This window comes from Pelobates fuscus, chromosome 9 (assembly GCF_036172605.1).
Source record: "Pelobates fuscus isolate aPelFus1 chromosome 9, aPelFus1.pri, whole genome shotgun sequence".
NCBI lineage: Eukaryota > Metazoa > Chordata > Amphibia > Anura > Pelobatidae > Pelobates > Pelobates fuscus.
In genome coordinates, this window is record NC_086325.1 from 144943231 (window position 1) to 144969140 (window position 25910).

General features: G+C 38.3%; 1 protein-coding gene across 4 annotated transcripts in view; it reads right to left on the reverse strand.

Moving 5' to 3' along the window:
- Nucleotides 1–25910, reverse strand: part of L1CAM (L1 cell adhesion molecule) — a 173296-nt gene that overhangs the window by 66949 nt on the left and 80437 nt on the right. For all 4 annotated transcript variants that reach the window (XM_063432660.1, XM_063432659.1, XM_063432661.1 and 1 more), the window contains exon 2: nt 19997–20142. In XM_063432660.1, the coding sequence (XP_063288730.1) occupies nt 19997–20099 (103 nt within the window). In that variant the 5' untranslated portion in view covers nt 20100–20142. The remainder of the gene's footprint in view (nt 1–19996; nt 20143–25910) is intronic.

A 25910-nucleotide genomic window follows, 5' to 3' on the forward strand; every position in this document is an offset into this window, starting at 1 on the left:
CTTGAGAGTGAGAAAATAAGAAGTTGGAGAGACTGAGATGGGAAGATTAGGAGACAGACACATAGTGAGAGTTGGAAAAAAGTTAGAAAGAGAGGATATTGAAAGAGAGAGCGAGACAGAACGAGAGAGTGAGAATATGGAATGAGACAGAGAGATTGAGAGAGAGAGACAGATGGAGTGTTTGCAGAGGACTGCTACTGAGCCGCAGTTTAGCTGTCAGCATACTGTGGAGGACAATGCATCTTTTGCCTGTGTTTGCCAAATATTAAACGCCATCAATTAAGTAATTAAATAGCTGAAAGAAGAGGAGGGGAAAGTGGTTAATTATCAGTTATGTTGCTTTTGGAAAATTTCAATAAAAAGATGAAAGCTCACAGAGAAAGCAAAACAGAACACAAAGAGCAGGGAGCCTGCTTCTTACCCTCTATCTATCCTACCAAAAGACCCTGCCGAGACTGAGTGCCAGAGGACCAGAGGCATTTAAAGTATCACCCCCTGCTGCGTAAGATAAACCCCATTTATTTATTTCCAGGTCATTTTCACATTGAAATCTACAGGTTCTCGCAGCACGACTTGGTGTTTTAGAGTTCTGCCACTACCTTAATGAATCAGCACGTGCAAGTTTCCGAGTATTACTAGCAAAATCACAGCATTATCTAAGCAAATAAATCGCTTGTGTCTCAATGAGGCTGCGTTGTTCATCCAATTAGAGAAAAAAAGATGGAGTTTTCTATGCAAATCGTGGTGAGAGGAAGACAATAGATAAATTAGACTGTAACTCGATGCTCTCTGGAGGGACAACCTCGTCCTGAAAGTCCAACATTAAGAGGTTTATTAATCCAGCTGTAGAAGCCAATATTGTATGTTGCAATGGATACTGATCTTCAGAAATAAATTACTAATATGACATCAGCAAACCCAATACCTCCTGAACTCCCACAGAGACTTCTTGGGTTTTAGCCCAGATTATCGGATGATAGAAATTCTTATCAGTTTTGGTCACCAGGGGATTTTGTAGCATGGGGATTGCGTAGCCGAAACAGCGTGATTGTACATTCAGACAAGGACCTGTTTCTATTCATTCGTCTTTCGCGTTTAAAGGCCGAATGTTACAAATACAAAGAAACTGTGAGTTTGATCGTTTGTGTTTATTTATTTAATTGGTTTTTTGCCTTTATTTTTGTCACTGTACTTTGGTTCTCTATTCAGTACTAGAACTTGTTTAAAAAAAAAGAAATCTAAAAAAAAATTACAAAAAAATAAAATAAAATGTAAGCTCCTTGCTGTGTTTAAACGTTTGCAACCAGATGTGTAGACAACGAGTCATGTCGCATTATTCTATGCTTAATTTACCTCCAAAAGTTGCCCATTCATCTTGTCCCCACCCAGAAACTCATCTTTAAAACTTGGCATGGAAGAGGTCCACAAATGTCTCTATTTATAGCTGTAAGGAAGCAATCAAGAGCACTTTGAAGGCAAACGAGAAGGGTTTAAAAGCAATGGTAGATTAATTAAGACATAGCCTGACATTAATACCACATCATTACACAGCGCAATAAGATATACATCTCCTATCTCGTTCTAATCCTACTCTAACATGATCAGCATCCTAATGCATTGTAATGCATTATCTCCTACTCTGCTGACTAGAAGATCTGGCTTTGTCTGAGACTGAACTGCAAATACCACTCCCATCTAGAGTCTATGTTCCTCTTAATTCAGTCTGCGGAATAGCATCCAGAATTCGATAAGAGATTATGATAAACCGAAACGGGTCGATACATGTCTCCTTCATTTTATCGTAACCATGAACAAGGGGCTCAAATTACAAACAAGAAGACAGCGTGTAACCTGTACTTTCAATATACAAAATACAATATACTAGATATACTAAATAGGGCTCTCTTTACAGGAAGTGTTTATGGAAGGCTGTGCAAGTCACATGCAGGGAGGTGTGACTAGGGTTCATAAACAAAGGGATTTAACTCCTAAATGGCAGAGGATTGAGCAGTGAGGCTGCAGGGGCATGTTCTATACACCAAAACTGCTTCATTAAGCTAAAGTTGTTCAGGTGACTATAGTGTCCCTTTAAACAATTAATTGTACAATTAGCTCAGTGTTCCATTCTTCTTGCGAAATAAGAAATACTACTCTCAAGTTATACAAATCACTTTCACTAGACCCTAGTTTGTTTATATGGGGTCTCCATTACATTAGATAAGCCAGTGCTACTGTATTTAAACCATTTAATCGTGGCCAATAGGCCTGGATCAAATAATAGCAGGGCGGGGCAATTTTGGATCACGACCAAGGGGTTACGAACTACTGACCTCGTAAACAGAGAGCACTAGATCTCTCTACGTCCACCTACCAATTAATGGGAACAGTGATAGTGGAAGGAGCCAAACGTAGTGGAGAATTGCTTTGCTATGTTGATATTTCATCATTACAGAAAGAAACACGTTTATAAAGATATGTAGGCTGCCTTATTCCAGGCACGGAACATAAATCCCTAATGCATAGGATAGCGATAGCTTGTTGTTACCTCTCGACTCTTCATATACTCTCTCTTAATTGTTTTGATACAGGATGAGAACGAGTAGCATTAAGATATCGCTGGTGCAAACACAAATGGAATTTTATACATCAGCTTCCACACGCTGCAATCGCAGGCCGTGGGAATTGGGATCCGTATAAGCTTAGTCTGTTGTTCGCAACAAAATCTAGGACAAGTCTGGCCTCTTGGAATTGCAGTGACTTCCTCAATGAGCTAATTTGACCTTGTCAGCCAGTAGTGCGTAGTGTTATTTGTAATTTAGTCAGAAAATAGGATAGGGACTAAGCTCTGAATATGAATTATGATTTTCAGAGGAAGATAATTATGTATCAGTAACTGGCAATAAAGCTTTGACAAGCTACAGGGAGGATGGGGGAAGCATATGATTTGGATTATGAACGGTTATATGCCTTTAACAGTTTAACAGTGCCAAATATAAAGCATATAGCAGGTTTTTATTCGATTTCAGTAAAACTATCCCAATAAATATGTTCTCAGTTTGAATAAAGGGGCTCTGCCAACTAAGCAGTGATAACAGTGGCAAGATGTTCCGTGTATTGCACTTACGGAATCACACACACAAAAAAAAAGGAGGGTTCAAATATATGTGTTGTCATTCATGTATGGCATGTCCAAGGCACTGCATGCAAATGATTAGTCCACAGAGATGAACGAGTTAGAATATACTGTGACAAGCGTAGATCATTTTTGAGTGTCAAGGCCAAAAAACAAAATACCGTATTTATCGGCGTATAACACGCACTTTTTCTCCCTGAAAATAGGGGGAAAATGATGGGTTCGTGTTATACGCCGATATACCGATATATAAATTGTTTAAAAATATAAGATATAAGTTCCAGTACCGCGATGCGCGCTGAACACCGGCCCACGCTTCAAGACAGGTAAGTAATTATGGGACAAGGGGAGGGAAAGTGCACTAGGGGACACTATGGGAGGGGGGGGGACACTATGGGAGGGGGTGGAGAATACTATGGGGGGGGGGAGAATACTATGGAAAGGGGGGGAACACTATGGGATGAGGGGGGGAACACTATGGGAGGGGTGGAAAGTACTATGGAAAGGGGGGGATACTATGGGATGAGGGGGGATACTATGGGAGGGGGTGGAGAATACTATGGGAGGGGGTGGAGAATACTATGGGAGGGGGTGGAGAATACTATGGAAAAGGGGGGGACACTATGGGATGAGGGGGGGAACACTATGGGAGGGGGTGGAGAATACTATGGGAGGGGGTGGAGAATACTATGGAAAGGGGGGGAAACACTATGGGATGAGGGGGGAATACTATGGGAGGGGGCGGGAATTTCCTGGAATTTCCTTCTTAAAATGAGGTGCGTGTTATACGCCGATAAATACGGTATCTGTTTTTGTAGTTGCAGTGCAATTCTGTTCTAAGTGTACTTTTTTAAAAATATATTCATTATGTAAAAAGGGAACACATTATTTTATGTCACTCACCATCTGTCAGTGAATTGAAATGATTTACTATTTCTGGATATAGTCTGCCTATATTATTCAGCATATATAATTAAAATGGGTTTATAATAACGCTGAAGTATGCAGCTTGTGTCATTCGAGCAAGCATCAGGTTAAGTAGCAACTGATTGATAATTCCAACTCCATCTCCTGACTCAGCATTAACTGAACCACACACCTCAAGCACTTCAGCTTTCTGAAATGCTTTATATGTGAAGAGTGTGTTCTCTTCTTTTATTTTACAAAAAAGTGCAGATTATAATAGAAATTGGTACTTTTATAAATTAACCTTGTCATACATTACTGGTTGTCAGACAGCTGGCGCTGTTACTTCCTGATTGTTTAGCTCAGTGGAGATAAACTCAAGAGGCAGCAATTGCCCAGAGCACCTGCCTTGCAAAGTCGTATCATTGAGCTGGATTGGGAAGTCTGTGATTGGACAGCCACAGAAAGTCTGGGCGGGTTTAAAAGAGGAGGACCTTGCAAGGGCATGAGACAAAAGAACTGCAGATTTTGCAAACTATTTTAGATCTACCCCAATACAACATGCATAATTAAATGCATGAATGGTATCATTGTGGGTATATCTACAAAACAGTGATTTTTACTTTTTTCTTTTTTTTATTTGATCAGTGGAGTGTCTCTTTAACCTCTATCCCCTAACCTTTCGCTTCTAAAACCTTAAAACAAAATGCCTGCTTACTCTGATCTTAATTCCCTGATGGGGCTACTAATAATTGTGCCAGAATTTATGCCTTACTAAAACAAATATATATTTTTGAATCTAGACAGTTTCTCAAGAGCACACACTTTTTTCAGATTGTCCGATATCAAATAAAAGGATATGGACATTAATATATCCTGTATGAATCAAAACAATTCACAAATATTACATCTAGCACATTTGAATGCTTAAAAAAAATGTTGATTTAGTTGGTCTGCAGTGAGAGCAATGCTTCAAGGTTTAAGAACCTTAGTGAATTCATGTCAAAGAACTGAATCATGCATCCTGGGGACACAATAACTTTTGATCATTCAAGTGTACTGAATTTCTTAAACCTATATTCACACTGTACACACTACATGAGTGACCTTTAAAGGTGTGATGGTAATGGAGCAGAAAAATCAGGAGAAGCCTTACTTAGCAAGAAGCAAGCAAAGGAAAAAATGTTGCTTAACCAACTTGTCGCCTTAAAAGTTTAAATGTCACATAAATTGCAAAGCCAGGATACTGCTGGAAAGAGAGAATTATATATAAATTAAAGATCTCAGTGTCATTGAATGAGCGGATTGGTCTCAGTGTAGTTTAATGAGTGACTATTGCTAAGGCAATTGCAATAATTAGTTAACAAAATTATGCCAATTACAGTTTGAGTAGTTTAACCCTTTAAGGACACATGACGTGTGACATTTCATGATTCCCTTTTATTTCAGAAGTTTGGTCCTTAAAGGGTTAAGGAAACAATCATTTAAAAGGAATATTAACAGGCATTTGCAAAGTTGCAGTAATAGGAGCTCATGTGTTTACTATGTCATCATGCACGCAATCACATGACGGCACCGCGCATGCCCAAGTTCTCATTATCAAGACAAATGTGCATTATTTTAGGGATTGCGCTAAATATTCAACACATACTCCTGAGATTTTCATTTATTAATGTTGTAGCTCTTTGGATGGATGTATACTAATCTTTTTCTTATCAACAATTTGTTTACTTGATGATTTTTTTCATTTTTTTTTGCATTTCAGTGCAAAACATAATACATTATAATAAATCATTTTCACCTTCTATTTGCTCCAGTACTGACCTTTACCTGAGGAAGAAACTAATTTCTCAGTTGCCCCTTAAGTGTGTCCCTCGGTTTTACTCAAAGATACTGTAAATGCAAATGTTTTTTACCAGACAGATCAATGTGTTCACCGCTCCTGTACAGGATCTAGAGGTGAGGAATTATGGGTAACTGAGGGCCCACTTTAGGAAGTATGCACAAGCTGAATGAGTAGACTGAAAGGCACTTTTATCTAAATTTGCCTGGTTTTGGCCAACTTCATTCACTTTATATGGAGATTATACTGTGACCAGTCATAATGTTTGTATTGTGCTGACATTTGGGACTCTGCGTACCCAAAAAGCTGACAGTTTTCTTCCAAATATCCATAAGCATATATGTCTAACTCCTGTTATATATTAGGATGTCCAAGATAAGAGTATACTTTTTTTTGTCATTTTACAAAACGTGCAGATTTCAGTAAATTGGCACTTTTAATAAATGAATCTTTTACACCATCCTGCCTGTCATTTAGACAACTGGTCCCGGCATTTCCTGGTCGTTTAGCTCAGTGGAAATTCCTTAAACCACCTGCCTTTCAACGACGTTTCATTGAGCTGCACTGGGAAGTCTGTGATTGGACAGCTACAGAAAGTCTGGGCGAGGTTAGAAGGGGAGGGCTTGCAAAGGCTGCAGACGAGATCTGCAGGTTTTGCAAGCTGTTTTTACATATACCCCAATGAAAAATATGCATAATTAAAAGCATGCATGTTTTCATTTGGGGGTGAATCGACTAAAAATGTATTCAATTTTTTTTTAATTTGGGTGTTGGATTGTACCTTTAGAGCAGTGATTTCCAACCTGTGATACGCGTACCCCCAAGGGTACGAACCAGTTCCACCATGGGCCAGCAGACTGAGACCATGTGTCATCACGGGTCTAGTAATGGGCTGTGGCCTGTCACTTTCTCCCAGCTAGCACACAGCAAGACTTGTGGAAGGGAGCGGAAGAGGCAGAGAGATGGGGGGGAGTGGACTGGGAGAGCAAACCCCTAACTACCAACAGCCCTAGCCAGCAGAAGCCACCCTCCTGCCCCCAAAAGGTAGGAAACTGGAAGTTGGCTACAATATGACCTGTATGCTTGTTTCTGTGTGTATCTGTATCTCTATGTATGTCATTATATGTGTCTATATCTGAATGCATGTCAGTGTTGCATGTCCGGTTGTGTATCAGTATGTCTGTGTGTGATTGCTTGTATCTGTGTGTCTGTGTGTGTGTGTGTATCAGTATGTCTGTGTGTGATTGTTTGTATATGTGCATCTGTATGTGTATGTGTATCTGTGTATTGGCGTGTGTGTATCTGCACTGTATGTGTGTTTATGTATATGTACCTGAGGCAAAGGAGAAGCAGGGGAGCCTACGGTTCCAAGAGAAAAAGGGGAAATGGTTCCAAGAAAAATGTAGAAATTTGAAATAACAGCAACTATATTAATTGCCAACATTGTGCTATTATGAGGTTATTATTTATGGAAATGTACTGTCAAGGGGTACATGTTTTACAGTAAACATCAGCATATAAAAATATTAAAACTATACTTTGTGTATCTATGCTAGTGGCATAGGGATGTAAACAAAACAATAAACTTTGATCAGAATATAATTTACTCTATTCATTATCTGGAACAGCAGGTAACTCGTTTGCATTCTTTTAGCGTGATTGCATATTGTGATCTCTTTCTATATATAGACAGGCACCTCAAACAGTGACATTGTAAAATAGCTATCAATGTCTGATAAAAGCATATAAACCAGTGTTTAAATTATACGATAACAATAAAGATTTTGAAAGCTCTGTGCTACAAGTTGATGAATGTCTGAAAGGTTTGCTGTGGTTTATGAACAGACTGTGTTCGTCACCTGTGTCCGTGGTGATTTTAAATGATCTTTGTCTAGTTTAGTCAAATGATCTGTGTAACAGCAACATGAAGATAAACAAATAATAATGGTTTATTCGCTAAACCCCAAACTACAACGAACTAAAATCTCAATGGAAAAATCTGACTGTGAACTATTTTTAAAATCAGATATTATGGTCTAGAATGTTGCCATTCAGATTCCAATTTATTAGCATTTGGAGATTTTTAAATCTCATAAAGTTCTCCCACGCGTTCTCCCACGCTGCACTGCTCTTTCTGTGACAGGCCCCGCCTCCTTGGCTGAGATCATCAATCGTGATGATCTCAGCCAATCCAATGCAAACATTGGGAGGCTGGTGTGCATGCGCAGCAAAACATTGTGCTGAGGCAATCACCATCTGATTGATATAGAAGAGTTTTAGAGAGTCAGTATGACAGCCAACGGAGGTGTGGTTTTGTCAAGACATCTGTTGCTAACACACTGCATCTGGTAACAACAATCCAGTTACAACACTGTTTTTTGCTTCAAAACAAAATGGCTGCTCACAATAATATTTATGTTTATCAGAAGGATGTAAAGGTACAATTCCAGTGAGTCTATTCTGGCCTACATTTTGGATGTTGGCTGCAATCTTACCACAATTTGCTCTTTAGTCAACGGCAAAAGAATAAAACCAGATAAAGATTTATATATATGTATATATATATATATAAAGAAAGAAAGATGATGGAAGCTCCATGATTTATTAGTTAGCAAGTGAGTGAACTTTATTAATCTGAAAGGCAAAATTTAGACAAAAAGGCCAAAACTGGTAATAAAGTTGCATTGAAGAATTTGTCAAAATCTGCAGGTCTGGTTTAAATTTTGCAATTCACTTTTTCATTAACCTCCATTTGCAGTTTAGTAAACAAGCCCCAAGAATAACTCAAACAATAAACATACACCTAACAAAGCTTTTTTCCCCATATATAAAATGTCTATATTATCAACTAGTCAATGCTATGCCTTATTTGTTTATCATTTCTTATATAGCGCTCTTATTAAGAATGCGTCATAATTTATGAAAAAAAAAACGTTGTTAATTATACGGAATATAGAGAGACAATTTACACAAATTGATACAATTAATACAAAAGTAACAGAGGACCCCGAGTTTGAGCTGGCAATCTAGCAATTGCTGTACTTTCATACAAAGTGCTTAGAAAGAACTCGTGAGCTGACAATCTAAAGGTATATTGGCGAGTTGAGACATGAGGTTGCAAGTGTGTTTGAACTTGACGGCCAAAGATCTGGGGACATATGTAAATACTGAATAGCTTGTAAGGTAGCTAAATACAGGTGATACTCAAAAAATAAGAATATCGTGCAAAAGTTTATTTATTTCAGTAATGCAACGTAAAAGGGTGTTGGGGAAAAATCAGCTATACACGGGACAAAGACCCTCTGGTTGATGGATGCAGACCGATCCCCTCCCTCTCGGAATTCCGGGAATTGTTAAGGAGACAAACAGACGTTTTCCAAATCAATTCGATTTTTTTATTGAACGCCCCTTATATTTATACATATCTTTTATGGTGGTGGGGGTATGAGCCATTTCATAATAATTACATAATAGTTGCATAGTAGTTGTTTTTTATCACAATATATAAGCAGCTTTTTCTTCTTATAGTCTATGTTGAATTACACAAGTATATTGATTAAAACCAGATGTTACAAATACCAAAGATTTGGACAATAATAAGAACATATTTCGCAAGCAGTAAGGTTTTCCAAGTTTCACATTAACCTTTAATATAACCAGCTAGAATAGATAGTAAAATGGATATTCTATCCTTTTGAAATGGATATTGTATCCTTCAAAGGGGAAACTAATATATGAGATAGACGCATTACATGCAAAGCAAGATAGTTCAAGCCTTGATTTGTCATAGGTGTGATGATTATGGCTTACAGCTCATGAAAACCCCAAATCCACAATCTCAGTAAATTAGAATATTGTGAAAATGTGCAATATTCTAGGCTCACAGTGTCCCACTCTAATCAGCTAAATAAGCCATAACACCTGCAAAGGGTTTCTGAGCCTTTAAATTGTCTCTCAGTCTGGTTCAGTAGGAATCACAGTTGTGCAGAAAACCATCATTGACACCCTCCATAAGGAGGGAAAGCCTCAAAAGGTAATTGCGAAGGAAGTTGGATGTTCCCAAAGTGCTATATCAAAGCACATTAGTAGAAAGTTATGTGGAAGAAAAAGGTGCACAACAGCAGGGATGGCCGCAGCCTGGAGAGGATTGTCAGGAAAAGGCCATTTAAATGTGTTGGGGACTTTCACAAGGAGTGGACTTAGGCTGGAGTTAGTGCATCAAGAGCCACCGTACACCGACGGATCCTGGACATGGGCTTCACATGTCGTATTCCTCTTGTCAAGCCACAACTGAACAACAAACAATGTCAGAAGTGTCTTACCTGGTCTAAAGAAAAACAGACCTGGTCTGTTGCTCAGTGGACCAACGTCTTCTTTTCTGATGAGAGCAACTTTTGCATCTCATTTGGAAACCAAGGACCCAAAGTCTGCACACACTGCAAGATACTTGAAGTCCAAGGTGAAGTTTTCACAATCTGTGTTGATTTGGGGAGCCATGTCATCTGCTGGTGTTGGTCCACTTTGCTTCATTAAGTCCAAGGTCAACACAGCCGTCAACCAGGAGATTTTGCAGCACTTCATGCTTCCTTCTGCAGACGAGCTTTATGGGGATGCTGACTTCATTTTCCAGCCCACACTACCAAAAGCACCAAAGCCTGGTTCAATGACCGTGGGATTACTGTGCTTGATTGGCCAGCAAACCCGCCTGACCTGAACCCCATAGAGAATCTATGGGGTACTGCCAAGAGAAAGGTGAGAGACATGAGACTGAACAATGCAGAAGCATCCTGGTCTTCCATAACACCTCCGCAGTGCCACAGGCTGATAGCTTCCATTCCACGCCACATTGAGGCAGTAATTGCTGCAAAAGGGGCCCAAACCAAGTACTGAGTCCATATGTATGCTTATAATTTTCAGAGGCGCGATATTGTTCTATGTACACTCCTTGTTTTATTGATTGCATGTAATATTCGAAGTTACTGAGATTGTGGATTTGGGGTTTTCATGAGCTGTAAGTAGTGATGTACCGAACTGTCCGCCGGCGAACAGTTCCCGGCGAACCCATAATCATCACACTTATGACAAATCACGGCTTGAACTATCTTGCTTTGCATGTAATGCGTCTCTCATATATTGTTTTACTGAAATAAATGAACTTTTGCACGATATTCTAATTTTTTGAGTATCACCTGTATTTATGGTTAGAAAGATAGATGGATGAGTGGGTAGGTAGGTTAGTGGTAGTAACATTTTATTATTCTATCTTTGTTCAAAGAGCCAAGAACAATAATTTAATTACAAGGAGCAAGCCTTTTTCATGAGCTTCTTTTTTTCAATCAACAATGAGGGATTAAATACACAGATATGTGTTTCCTGTATTGTCTCTTAAAGGAAAACTCTAAGCACCATCACAACTTTGCATTATTTGAAAAAAAAAATCACTTCAGCATTAAGACGGCCCCTCAGAACAATCTGTCGGTCAGGTGGAATGCGCAGCTCCAGCTGATTAATATCAATTTTATCTAAAATGTGCATGCAGCCAAACCTTGGACAAAGCCCTCTCTCTTCCCTAGAGGAGAGCTGGGTCACAAGGTGAACAAGCCATATAACAGTGCTAGCGGGCCCCATTCACTGAACAATGGGTTGTGCTATATTTAAAGTGATAGCAGATCAATTTTCAAGGCAGCTCTGGGGGATACACTACTTATACCATAAACCAATCCTAGATAGAAGGTTATGGTACAAGAACAGAATCCATAGAAATATACTGTCTTGATTGGTGAGTCTCTTCTCATTTAGGAAGCGGTCTACGTGTCGCTACAGGCAGGCACACTAAAAGTGCTTCTTGCAAAATACTTTCATTTATTTGTTTAAATTAATTTAAAAAAAGTAACACATTATGCGTAAAACGCAATAGAAGTTGGGAGTCAATTTTTACCCCATTGTTTCCCTTTTAAAATATCTTATTTGTATTACTACCTTTAGTTTGAGTAGACAGTCTTTCTTTGGAACAAGAAGCCTAAATTCTGCTTTAAGGCTCCAGTAGTTAGAGCTCTACTAAGTAGCCAGTTTCGCTTATCACAATTCTTAAAACACAAAAAAAGGATTAAGCTAAAAGCTGCTCTCAGATAAGAACTCCCCCTTTCTATTCCAAGATACAGATATCTCATATTGGTCAGATTAACTCGATTGCTGTATACATTATCCTTATCACTCCTTACAAGCTTACATGGGCAAACAAAGAACACATGTTGTAAATGGCTACCTCAGCTTCTCTTGGCTGCAAGCTGGGAATTACATTTGTTTTATCTAGTGTAGAGAAGCCGACTGAAAGTGCATAATATTGACTTGTGCAAATGTTTTGATTTATAGATATGTCTCTCTATTGGAAGCATGGAAGGTACATACTATATATATATATATAAAATAAATGTCAGTCTTAGTAGAGAGTTATGAAAGCATCACTCACATTTGTTTATTGCGTCCCCTCCTAATGTAACAATATATCCAGAGTGAAATTGTATGTACAATATTCCAGTGGATGTGAATGTTTTATGGACTGCAATATTCACCCCCAAAAATCCATCTATCTGTTTAAGTTGCTGTGAAAATAAAACACACATCTTGTTATCAAATAGTGCCATCTTGTGCTTGTTTGCACATTTTCTATGGCATTCTGGGAGAATCGTGGTCACCCAAGCTGTACCCAAGGAAGTTTTTTCTTTTTAAAATAATCTTCTTATCTTGGTATTTGAGGGGTACTGAGATTGTAGAATGTTGAATGCAACACACAAACAAACTCATACACACAATAATACGTCATACACACAAACACATACACACACTTGGTTGTTTGTTGGTGCTGGGTTACACTCCTGAGCAGCACCCCCTATTTGCAGCTCCCATGCACCATCCCCTACTTGCAGATCCTGAGCAGCACCCCCTATTTGCAGCTCCCATGCACCACCCCCTACTTGCAGATCCTGAGCAGCACCCCCTATTTGCAGCTCTTATGCACCACTCCCTACTTGCAGATCCTGGGCAGCACCACCTATTTGCGGCTCCCATGCACCACTCCCCTACTTGCAGATCCTGAGCAGCACCCCCTATTTGCAGCTCTTATGCACCACTCCCCTACTTGCAGATCCTGAGCAGCACCCCCTAGTTGCAGCTTCCATGCACCACCGCCTACTTGCAGATCCTGAGCAGCACCCCCTAATTGCAGCTTCCATGCACCAGCCCCTACTTGCAGATCCTGAGCAGCACCCTCTATTTGCAGCTCCCATGCACCATCCCCTACTTGCAGATCCTGAGCAGCACCACCTATTAGCGGCTCCCATGCACCATCCCCTACTTGCAGATCCTGAGCAGCACCCCCTATTTGCAGCTCCCATGCACCACCCCCTACTTGCAGATCCTGAGCAGCACCCCCTATTTGCAGCTCTTATGCACCACTCCCCTACTTGCAGATCCTGAGCAGCACCCCCTATTTGCAGCTCCCATGCACCACCCCCTACTTGCAGATCCTGAGCAGCACCCCCTATTTGCAGCTCTTATGCACCACTCCCCTACTTGCAGATCCTGAGCAGCACCACCTATTTGCGGCTCCCATGCACCACCGCCTACTTGCAGATCCTGAGCAGCACCCCCTATTTGCAGCTCCCATGCACCACTCCCCTACTTGCAGATCCTGAGCAGCACCCCCTAATTGCAGCTTCCATGCACCAGCCCCTACTTGCAGATCCTGAGCAGCACCCTCTATTTGCAGCTCCCATGCACCATCCCCTACTTGCAGATCATGAGCAGCACCCCCTATTTGCAGCTCCCATGCACCACCCCCTACTTGCAGATCCTGAGCAGCACCCCCTATTTGCAGCTCCCATGCACCATCCCCTACTTGCAGATCCTGAGCAGCACCCCCTATTTGCAGCTGTTGTCTTTAAATCATTCCCTCTCCCTTTACAAACATAACGCATTTTAGTGCATGTTTTTTCTTTCCATTCTTTTGCTTACAGGACAGCTAACATCATCCAAACCCCTTATATCAATGAAGTGGCCTGGGTGCAGTGGTCCTGCCATTTAAAGGTTAGTAAATCCACTTTTTAAATTTTTTTTACTGAAAATCCTTGAGGAGCGGGGCACTAAACTTTACAGGGACGGTACAGTTTTAGAAATACAGGTTTGTAATTGTAACACTATTCTGTTCCTTAAAAGCCCTTATGCAACCAGGACTTTGTAAGTAATCACAAATAGGTTTTAAATTACATATAATAATGTTTTGTTTGGCGCTTTATTACAGCACAGTAATTTTGAGCACTCTACTTTTTTATTCTTTTTTTTTTTATATGTTGGAGATGGGCCTGACAAGTAGATGATATGGACAAACATAGTCACGGCCGATTTATTTAAGGCTGCTATTTGAAATGTGGTTTACTGTCTCCAGTCCTTCAAAAATAATTAATGACAACATCGAGGAGGATGACATCTGCCCGGTAGAGGGACTCCAGTCTATTTCGGTGAGCCATGTTTATTCTGGTGCTGTCGTAAAACGGGTGGACCCCAAATTGCACATTCACACCATGCAATGATACAACAGGGTATCCCTGGTTTGCATCCATCCCTTTTAGAGGTGCCTCATTACAAAGCCCTAATGAAATTTTACACTGCAGAAAGCCCAAAAAGGAATGCTGTCCCATGTATGTGACTTACACGGTTATTCACCAAAGTGAGATTGCAAAGGGAATTTATGTAAAATTTCAAAATTTAGGCCAAAGTATCCAAATTAAAAGCATAGCTGACCGAGATAATTTTTCCAATTTGGCTATTTTGACCTTAAATTTGAAATTCCATTTAAATTCACTTTGAATTCTCACCTTGCTAATCTTACAGTAGTGGCCATTGGGTTGATACAGAGTAGAATCTCCCACAAATGGAGTATATTGGTAGCTGTGGCAGGCCTATGCAATGTATAATTAAATCATTTTATGACACCCATTTAATTCAGGTGTTTTGGCACAGGTTAGGTAATCAGTGTTTCTTTCTCAGTGAGACATCTGTGAACCGACAGTGGCATCCTCGAATCCTGGGATTATATAATATATTACAGGATTTTATGAAGGGATTGAGTCAGTTCTCTCTTGCTCTGCCTGCTGGAGGGGAAAAGTTGCTAGCCGAAGCAATGCTGTATAAGCAACAACGAACATTTGTACCTTGCTACCTTAAAGGAACTTAATCTAACTCATTCATGAAATAAATAAAATATTACCTTAGATCACGCCCCCTCCATTTCAAGCGGTAAATTATAAATGAATGTTCTTGAAAATGTTTCATTTTATAAATGATTTATACCATAACATGATTATTTATAATTAATAAACAAGTATGTCTGATTCAATATATATATATCCTATATAGATCCTAAAGATGTAAAATGTGTCCTACAACAGCATCTCAACATTTAACTGAAGTTTGTTGTTACATTATTGCACTGGTGTGCGCCCTAACAACAATATTGTATAAACACATATACATATATATGTATACACACACATAGACACATGCATACTCACTCGTATATACACGTTCATGTACACACACGTGTGTGTGTGTGTATACATATATACATACACACACATACAGATATACACATACACATATATACAAACACACACATATATTTGTGTGCGCGTGAGATTTGCACACACCCATGTATCTATATATACTAACATAAATGTGTAGATGCATATCTGTGTGATCTGGGGTCATTCATCTAGACAGCTATGATGTTTCATAGCAAACTGTATCTGTTTAAAATGCTGCTGATGCAGTTATATTCCCCTTGCATACCTATCAATATGTCTGTCACATCATTGCATTATCCCTGTATTACATTACAAAATCCAACTTGTAGTAAGTGTGCCAAGAAAATAAAGGCATTATCTCTGCCTCCTACAAGCCCCAGAAAAACCTATATATTATTTTTTTATTTTTTTGCAAGAGCCATTAAAAGATAACTGTAAGGACCATTCTCTTACCATTTGCATTATGTCAATCACAAAACTGTGTATGTATTATAATTAACTACTCTATTGATACATAATTGTTTCTTTTTCTACTGGTCTACTTTGGCCTCAGTTTTGCAATTACACACCTCACACAAACTTTTCTACAGTCATGGTGACACTATCAATCTCCAAAAATACACCTTAAAGCATAACCCAGACAAATGAATAAGAACACACTGCTTGGTATCCATAGATCAGTAGGGACACTCCAGCTATGTCAGTCAGTACCAATTTAAGCACTCTATGGGACAACTCCCAATACGAGTTAGTGGAGAAGCCTTATAAGGCTAGTTCATTTTATTTCACTAGCACCAGATATATCTGTGTTCTGTATATACATATTTGGTGCTTGCCTATTCATATACGATCCTTTCCAACTCAAGTTACTTATCTACTATCCAGCATACACATTTGCCAGCTATATTGTGGTTTGAGTGTTTGTCTTTTTCTTGACCTTAAAGCATTAAGATGACTTAAAGTCGCTAAAGGAAAACAGCCGTGTGACATAACCCATTTATTTCAATGCATTGTATAGTTAATACATGCAAAAAAAAAAATGAATTAAATGAACCCAGGTTGCCAGGAACCAAGAGAGGATCACTTCTGATGATGTCAGCCAAGCTGGCATATCAGGGGAAGAGCCAGCAGCAGCAGACTGGAATAAAAGTAAGATTACACTATATTTAAGGGGGGAGGTTTTTTTTTACCTTTAGCTATACCTGCTGCTCGTTTAAACGCTGGGAGTGTGTGGAGCTAGGGGTTCCGACATTATTTTGATTTTTTTAGACACGTGTGTCTGTCTAGTCGGACCTTAGCTCATTTGTACATATACCTTACCAGCTGTATAAGTGTAATTCTCCCTCTACACTATTTTTTTTACCCGCTATTCTTTCATCCTTAGAAGTATTAAAGGTAGGGCATCCTCTCCTTTTAATTGTTACTCTCTCCTTAGGGCCTTCACTGGTCCGCTATTTTATTTTATTTTTCCTTTCATACTACCTGTGGGTCATCCCCTATCCTTAGTGAGAGTAACGGTGGGCATGTTTTTGGAGCTAATCCACCAGCCCCTTATCCTTATCTTTTGGGGCTCCTGGATCAGCTCCTTTTTTTCTTATCATTTTACCTCTTATAACATAAAACTTGGTTTCTGGATGGTGTAATGAGGGATGAGTCCATCTATGTTTTCCCACAATGCTCTCTGTTCAATCCCATAATGAATCAATCAAGAAAGTGAACACCATCAGGGTTAGTTACTAAAATGAGAAATGTCAGAAAATTAAAGTGAATTCAAAGAATTTCTAAAATTAAGCCAAAATAGCTTAATCTCTTAGTCAATTCTGTTTTCAGTTTGACTATTGTGACCTTAAATTCCAAATTCACTTTGACTTTTGGACATTTCACATTTTAGTTAATAACTCTGAATATTAATAAAACATAATCATCTACATGGTGACCATCCCTAATATGTTATATTATTGGCAATCCGAAACCAACAAGATACCGTGTGTATATATGTAAAACAAGTTCTAAGAAAAAATCAAAAAATGTTTCCACAAATAAAAACAGGTTTACCACAGGAGGAACACAAAGACGAAAATCAGTACAAATCAGTAAAAATTGCAAACAGCTCCTGACCAAGGTGCTGACTGCCTGGGCTCTGAGCCAGCCCACATGTTCTGTGTTGAGCACCAGTAAATGGTTGTCCTAGGTCACTGATGGCTAACCTTGACACCATAAATTGTTTCTGGACTACACTACATTTCCCATGACGCTCAGTGTAGAGTCTAAAAGCTAGCTGAGCATCATAGGAAATGTAGTCCAGAAACAATTTATGGTGTCAAGGTTAGCCATCGCTGTCCTTGGTGCTGAATAAGACAGTCTCCCAGTCTGCCTGTTCAGTACAGTGTATTCAGCCTCATTAACCCCTTAAGGTTTTTTGTCTACATCACATCCTGCTCCCCAAAGACTTTACATCACCACTGATAATCCTTCATGTTTATCATTGACATCTATACACTGACCTAGAAAAGTGTAGGGAATTTGTATTAAACACTAATGCCTTAAACAGTTAACAAAAAATTAAAGTTAATATTCATTGCTCTGCCTAAAAACAAGATACTGAATTAATATAGATATAAAATTATATATATATACACACACACATATTATTCATAATACTCGTGTTATAGTATATAACTATTAAAAAAACCTGTATAAATCAGAGCATAAATACAAGGATGCACTGTAAAACACAATTTATATATCATAGCATATATATCATGAAAATGCATTGTGTGTCTTATAGTATATATTTTATGTAGACACATTATTACACCATAAGACATAGCTCATGTAGCTGTATATAAATATAACGCATGGTACATATATGATGTGACACATTGTATACATCATAGTTATACACACAATGTGCCTACATGAGATGTATCATTTTATATTTAATTCATAGTATATCTTTCAGGTAACACATTGTGTATATATATATAAAAGGATATATCTCATATAGGCACATTATATATACCATGTAGACACTATATAAAGCATGGCACACATATCAAGTGACACAATGTACACATATGACAAATCACAGTATATATCACATCTAAGCAAATTCTGTGTGTGTGTGTGTGTGTGTGTGTATATATATATATATCATGTGACACGTTGTGTATATATATCATAGTATATGTATAATGGAGTATATAAAGCATGTGACACATTGTATATATATCATAGTATATGTATAATGGAGTATGTAAAGCATGTGACATATTGTATATATATCATAGTATATGTATAATGGAGTATGTAAAGCATGTGACATATTGTATATATATCATAGTATATATGGAGAATATAAAGCATGTGACACATTGTATATATATCATAGTATATATGGAGTATATAAAGCATGTGACACATTGTATATATATCATAGTATATGTATAATGGAGTATGTAAAGCATGTGACATATTGTATATATATCATAGTATATATGGAGAATATAAAGCATGTGACACATTGTATATATATCATAGTATATATGGAGTATATAAAGCATGTGACACATTGTATATATATCATAGTATATATGGAGTATATAAAGCATGTGACACATTGTATATATATCATAGTATATGTATAATGGAGTATGTAAAGCATGTGACATATTGTATATATATCATAGTATATATGGAGAATATAAAGCATGTGACACATTGTATATATATCATAGTATATATGGAGTATATAAAGCATGTGACACATTGTATATATATCATAGTATATGTATAATGGAGTATGTAAAGCATGTGACATATTGTATATATATCATAGTATATATGGAGAATATAAAGCATGTGACACATTGTATATATATCATAGTATATATGGAGTATATAAAGCATGTGACACATTGTATATATATCATAGTATATATGGAGTATATAAAGCATGTGACACATTGTATATATATCATAGTATATGTATAATGGAGAATATAAAGCATGTGACATATTGTATATATATCATGTGACACGTTGTGTATATATATATCATAGTATATGTATAATGGAGTATATAAAGCATGTGACACATTGTATATACATCATAGTGTATATGGAGAATATAAAGCATGTGACACATTGTATATATATATCATAGTATATGTATAATGGAGAATATAAAGCATGTGACACATTGTATATACATCATAGTGTATATGGAGAATATAAAGCATGTGACACATTGTATATATATCATAGTATATGTATAATGGAGTATGTAAAGCATGTGACACATTGTATATATATCATAGTGTATATGGAGTATATAAAGCATGTGACACATTGTATATATATCATAGTATATATGGAGTATATAAAGCATGTGACACATTGTATATATATCATAGTATATATGGAGAATATAAAGCATGTGACACATTGTATATATATCATAGTATATATGGAGAATATAAAGCATTGTCTATGAGGAGGGAGAAATGACATCTGTGTCAAGTTGCTACTTACAATCTTTAGGGATATCCATAGCATTGATGCTGTAGAGGAGGGAGATGATGAGGACTGTCCCTAAAAGGCTGGATTCCGGTGTCAGAGCCATGGCAGACATCATACCGCTAATAAATCCGGGAGGACCGACTTACAAGGGAACCCACCTTGCAGGAAGAGAGATAAAAAAAAAAAAGGAAAATGCTGAGTGACAGGAATCACACCCTGCACACAATAGAACCTCCCATTACAAGATCAGAGATAGGGGAGGGGGGCTGAGGCAGGCTGAGAATGGGACATGTATCCCTTTAATTTAACCCCTACCCTGCCAGCCACAATGTATCTCCCAGCAGTGTCATCATCACAAGCAATTGTATTGTCATTTTTTTCCAAGTAAGTATAACAGGGTAATCTGATCCACCTACTTGGCAACCAAACACGTTTATAAAGACTTGTCTGGCACCTAAGAGGTTAATACATTGATTTGTCAGCTGAATCAACAGAGTACATTGCAGGCTTTGATTTCTTTCAATGGATTGCCATGAGTTGTTTGTGATAAACCAGGTTCTATTTTTTTTATTTTTTTGCACTTCACTCTGAGCTGCTACTTCTAATGAGACAAGACCAGGTGGGGAGCAGCAGTCAGGATATGGGGGGGAAGAAGAAAGATGTACACTGGTAATACAGCAATGGCTGACCTGACTGCATGCTGTATACATCAGCTTTGAAAGAAAACAGGTCTCTTTAATTATAGAACAAAAAGATCTCCACTTCTCCTGGGAGTTACATGTCTGCCAGACAGAGCAAGTCTCCAGGGGAGAAGGAAAAGCAGGCATTAGGGAAGGTCTGGGCACAAGCTGAGATCATGCTTTAAACCAGGCAGGCACCATATACCAGTCCTAGAATGTTCTGTGTATTCCATCTATGTCATATATTCTAGAATCTAAGTCAATATAGAACTGGTGGCAGATGTTAATTCATATCACACGTTACAACATGCTCTGTATCTGTGGTTGCTGTGTAGTTATTCACTAAAATGAGAATTGTCAGGAATTCAAACAGAATTAAAAGTGCATTTCAAAAGGCCAAAGTAGCTAAACTGCAGAAGACCTCCAAGTCACCTTCAGACTAGCTCTGACCATTCTTGCCTTAGCAAATAACCCTGTTCGTGCTGTGTAAGCTTGCTTGTCATCAACTTATTGGCCACCTACTGGTGGTAATATAATATATAGGGTAGGCCATGGGTCAGCTAAGTACATTGTCAATGGACTGGGTAGCTCTTAGAGGTGAGGGCTGCTATCAGACTATTTTTGGCCTGTGAAGACATCTAGATGGTGCCAAGGAAGCACCACTGATAATCCCTAGGCCAGTAATGGTGAATCAATGGTACGGGTTTCCACAGCATAGGGCAAGAGGGAGCAAGTCCCCCACCCACTGGAATTGGCTTTCTTCTCAATTAAATGGAGAAACATTGTCTATACACATTATGGCTTTGCCAAGCCCTTGGAAAGTTTTTTGCAAACACCCCTGGGCACACGTCCCATCAATAATATATAAAGGTGGCATTTAAGGGGGGATGTTGCTAGACATCAAGTGCTAGAAAAACAGAGGCGGTCGGGACAATCCTGTGGTGTTGAAGTTTATTAGGAATCATAGGAGGAAAGCAAGACTGGGTTCTATGTAACTGGTTATTTAAACTTTGAAGAAGGATGGACACTAAACCTCACACTTGATGAAAATCATGACCCTAAGCCCACCTATATCACATCAGCCCTATCAAGTTTTTTTGAGTTGACAAAAGACATTCAGTGCTGGTATATGTTTGCTATCAACCACACTGGGAAGATCGTATAGAATGTCACTAGTTCTTTAGGAGTTAAAACACAATGTATCATCTAACCTTTAGACTAAGTTTATCAATGTTTGGGTTGCAGGTGGATTCTGGGAACTCATTTAAGTGCTAATAGCAGGCAGAGGTAATGACCATAATGACAAATTAAACACAATATATTTGGAAGCTAAACAAACATGTTCTTTTTTTAAATTGAGCATTAAAAAAAGGAATATGGGTGAATATTTCCATTAGGTAAAACTTAGCTGTTATAGGTATGTATATTTTATTAATACTGTAATTGTTGTACTTAGATTTAAAACTTATATTGAAAAACAAATGATAAAATAGCTAACCTGTAATTATTGCAAAGCTGGGGATTTTATCTTGTTTTTAGATCAGCTGCGCTAGCCTAAAGATTGCAATCTAGTTTTTATTTCATTATAAATCACAATTTACGGGGTTATTCACTATAGTGAGAATTCAAAGTGAATTCAAAGTAAATTTCAAATTTAAGGCCCAAAAGAGCTAAATTGGGAAACTTTTCCTAGTCAGCTATGCCCCTTGGGAGGACCTTTTCGCCACCTCTTAGATCACCTTCTCTGTAAAATATGTCAAAGCAATGAAAAAACAAATATGTGATTAAAAATATATGTACAAACTGCTTAACCATCTATAAAATGTAACATACCATGGTGACATTTGTTCATGGTCTAGCAATTCATAAAGGTTTTGCTAGGATGTCCTTGTCTGTATTTATGAAGCACAATGCATCTTGGCTTTGAAATTGGTTAGGAGGGGGCAGTGGTTCAGAGTCAGGGGGCTACCAAGGAACATAGTGAGTCACCAGGGAGAGTCACAGCTGCCCAGGGAGTGTGCCATCCCAGCAAACATATTCTCAAGTTTGATAGGCTGCTGGAAGAATTTAGCACATTAGAGACAACGTTTAAAAAAAACACTCTGAGCACCATAACCACTACGGAGCAGTGCAATGGTTATGGTGCCAGGAGTGCCATGGTGCCCCATTTTATAAGGAGTCAAACTGTTTTATAATGGTGAACCTCTGATGAGTAGTCAAACCATTCTGAAAAAATAAATAAAAAAATAATGTGCTGAAGTGGTTATGGTGATTGGACTTTTTCTTTAAACACCGTCTTGTGCCACACTTTATGGGAAATGTTTTCCTGATTTCTCTAGAAGAAGGACACCTTCTTCAAGGATCCTGAGACAAAGCCCCAAAAGTAAGATTTAAAAAAAAAAAATGGTTTTGCCACTGTTGGCAAGTGTGTCAATAACTATTGCACAACGACATTGTCATATATTCTATTTCAATTAGTTTAATTAGCATGGCTAATGTAGTACTTGTTCTCTAGTGGAAGATTGCTTTGGGGTTGGTTGAGATCTTATAACCATTGTACCTATTGCATTAAGTTACAGATACATTGCAGTCCTCCTTCCCATCAGCTTGACTTTCTCAGGCACACTTGTTATTATTGAATATATCAATATACCACAACCTTCTAAATTGTCTCTACTCAGATATAATATACGTTTACATTATGGATGGTTAAAAAGTATCTCTCAAGATTTTCCTCATCAATAAGCTGGACATGTATTATGGGTGCTGCGCTCCCCAATATATAGAGCCCTAAAATATCAACTCAACTAATCCCAAATTTATTCTTGCTCAGAATCACTCCTAGCATTCTGCCAAAAAGCCCTGCCCTTGGCATCACCTTGAGAAAGTCCTGCTATCTAGGAATATATTGATTTCCCACAGGCAAACTGTATTGATCTATCCACAGGAGCCCATCTGCCCTGGGACACATAGCAAGTGTAACAGAATGGATTTCAGTTATCTACAGTCATTTAAATATCTGGCAATTCACACTGTCCCCTTAAAGAAAAACTCCAAACACCATAACGACTACCGTTTGCTGTAGTGGTTATGGTGCCAGGAATGCACTGACACCTCCTCCACCACCACCGTAACGCCAGATCATTGGCTGAGAGCATCAACTGATCTGGATGCTTCTTTCCAGTTTCCCTAAAATTTGCAAAACCCTAGAAAATTCCTCCAAACTCCCACTTTACTGTCTCCTGCAGGTTAATTGATGCAAACTGAACAGCACTGGATACAAGAGCATTGGAGATGTGCACACAATTTCATGATGACCATACCTACCAAGTGTCCCTCTTTAGGATGGACAGTCCCTCTTTTCTGTTTTGATGTCTCTATTTTCTAAATGCTTAGAGTTTTCAGTATGTAAAATAGTAATATCTATTTAAACTATATAATCAGAGTAATATCTAGTCAGAGTAATATCTATTTAAACTATATAATCAGAGTAATATCTAGTCAGAGTAATATCTATTTAAACTATATAATCAGAGTAATATCTAGTCAGAGTAATATCTATTTAAACTATATAATCAGAGTAATATCTAGTCAGAGTAATATCTATTTAAACTATATAATCAGAGTAATATCTAGTCAGTGTAATATCTATTTAAACCATGCTAAATCAGTTTAGAAATTCAATAGTATAAATAAAACTTTCCAGACCCCTATCAGTAGCTCAGGAAAACACCTGAGATGTTTCAGGGAGACCCACCACCACCTGGCCCAACTAACTCTATTTGACCATTTGAAAAGTTACAGCAGTGTTTCCCAATTGGGGTTCCGCGGAGAAAACACAAATGGGGTTTCACCGTAATTTCGGCAAACAAAATGGCCGCCGCGATTTGGTAACAACGGGTGCTGCTGATAATTGAGGCAGGCAGTGAGGGAGCACTCTCCCCTGCTCAGCTCCCTTGCGCGCTCCGCAGTGATGCCAGAGCCGGAATATGACATCACTCCGGCCCCGGCATCACTAAGAGGAGTGCAGATGAGCTGAGCAGGAAGATCACTGCTCTCTCGCCACCCCCACTGTACACCCGCATGTGTCAAGGTGTGTATCTTTGTGCCTGTGTGTGTATGTCAGTGTGTATAAGAATGTGTTTGTATGTGTCAGTGTTTTTATATGTGTGTCTGTGTGTTAATTTGTGTATGTACGTACGTACGTGGCATACATACAGCAATCATATGTGCATACATCCCAGCAATTAAACACCATCCCAGCAATCAACCACATATATGTGCATACATCCCAGAAATAAAACACCAACACAACATGCAAACACACTCCTGCAAACACAAACATTACATACAAAAACCCCTGGATTCAAATTTAAATTTATACACAAACACTCCAGCACTCAAACACACCCTTCACTCAAACACTCAAACACTAATACTTCACACAAATGTACATCCGCATTTAAGAGCTAACACTACATCCAAGCACACCCCTGCACGCAAACGCAAACATTACATACAAACACCAACTGTACACACAAAAGCACACCTGCTCCTAAGTACTACTATCTGTTTACCATCTGCGCTACGGCACCCAAAGAATTTTGTGGTTCCATGTTGTTAGTGCATTATGTCAAAGGGTTCCACGGGAAAAATGAATTGAGAACCCCTGAGTTACAGAATGCTATAATTACAGCCCTAAAGATTAAGACTAGGACAGAGAAGACACAAATACAATACAGAACCCTCCATATCAGAATAATAAAAGCACAATCAGGAATAATAAGCGGTCACTTAGATAGCGAATACGGATTGCAGAGATGATGCGGGTAGGGCAAGTATGATATCAAATCCAGGAAATACAATTAGACATCTATGAAGCAGGCAGATGTCCTGCAAATAAAATCTGGGCTTTCAAACATATGTTCTCTGCAGCTCATATTAAAAAATTAATGAAGTCCTGGACTGGTAATTGCTAATGGTTTTCAATTTTTTTTGCCTTTTAGAGAAGAAAAGAATCATTGAGCAAAAAGTAGGGGAACCTCTTCACACAATACGGGAAAAGCAAATATTTTCGTACAACCTGAAGTTAAAGGTGTTAGATTATTAATAAACGAGTAAGTCTAATATACTAATTTATATATATTTTTCTTCTTTGAGGTGCATTGGGTGGAAGACTTAGACGTAATGTGAGTAAATACAATTTTACAAAAAAGAGTAGTAGATACCTGGCTTAATCTTCTAGT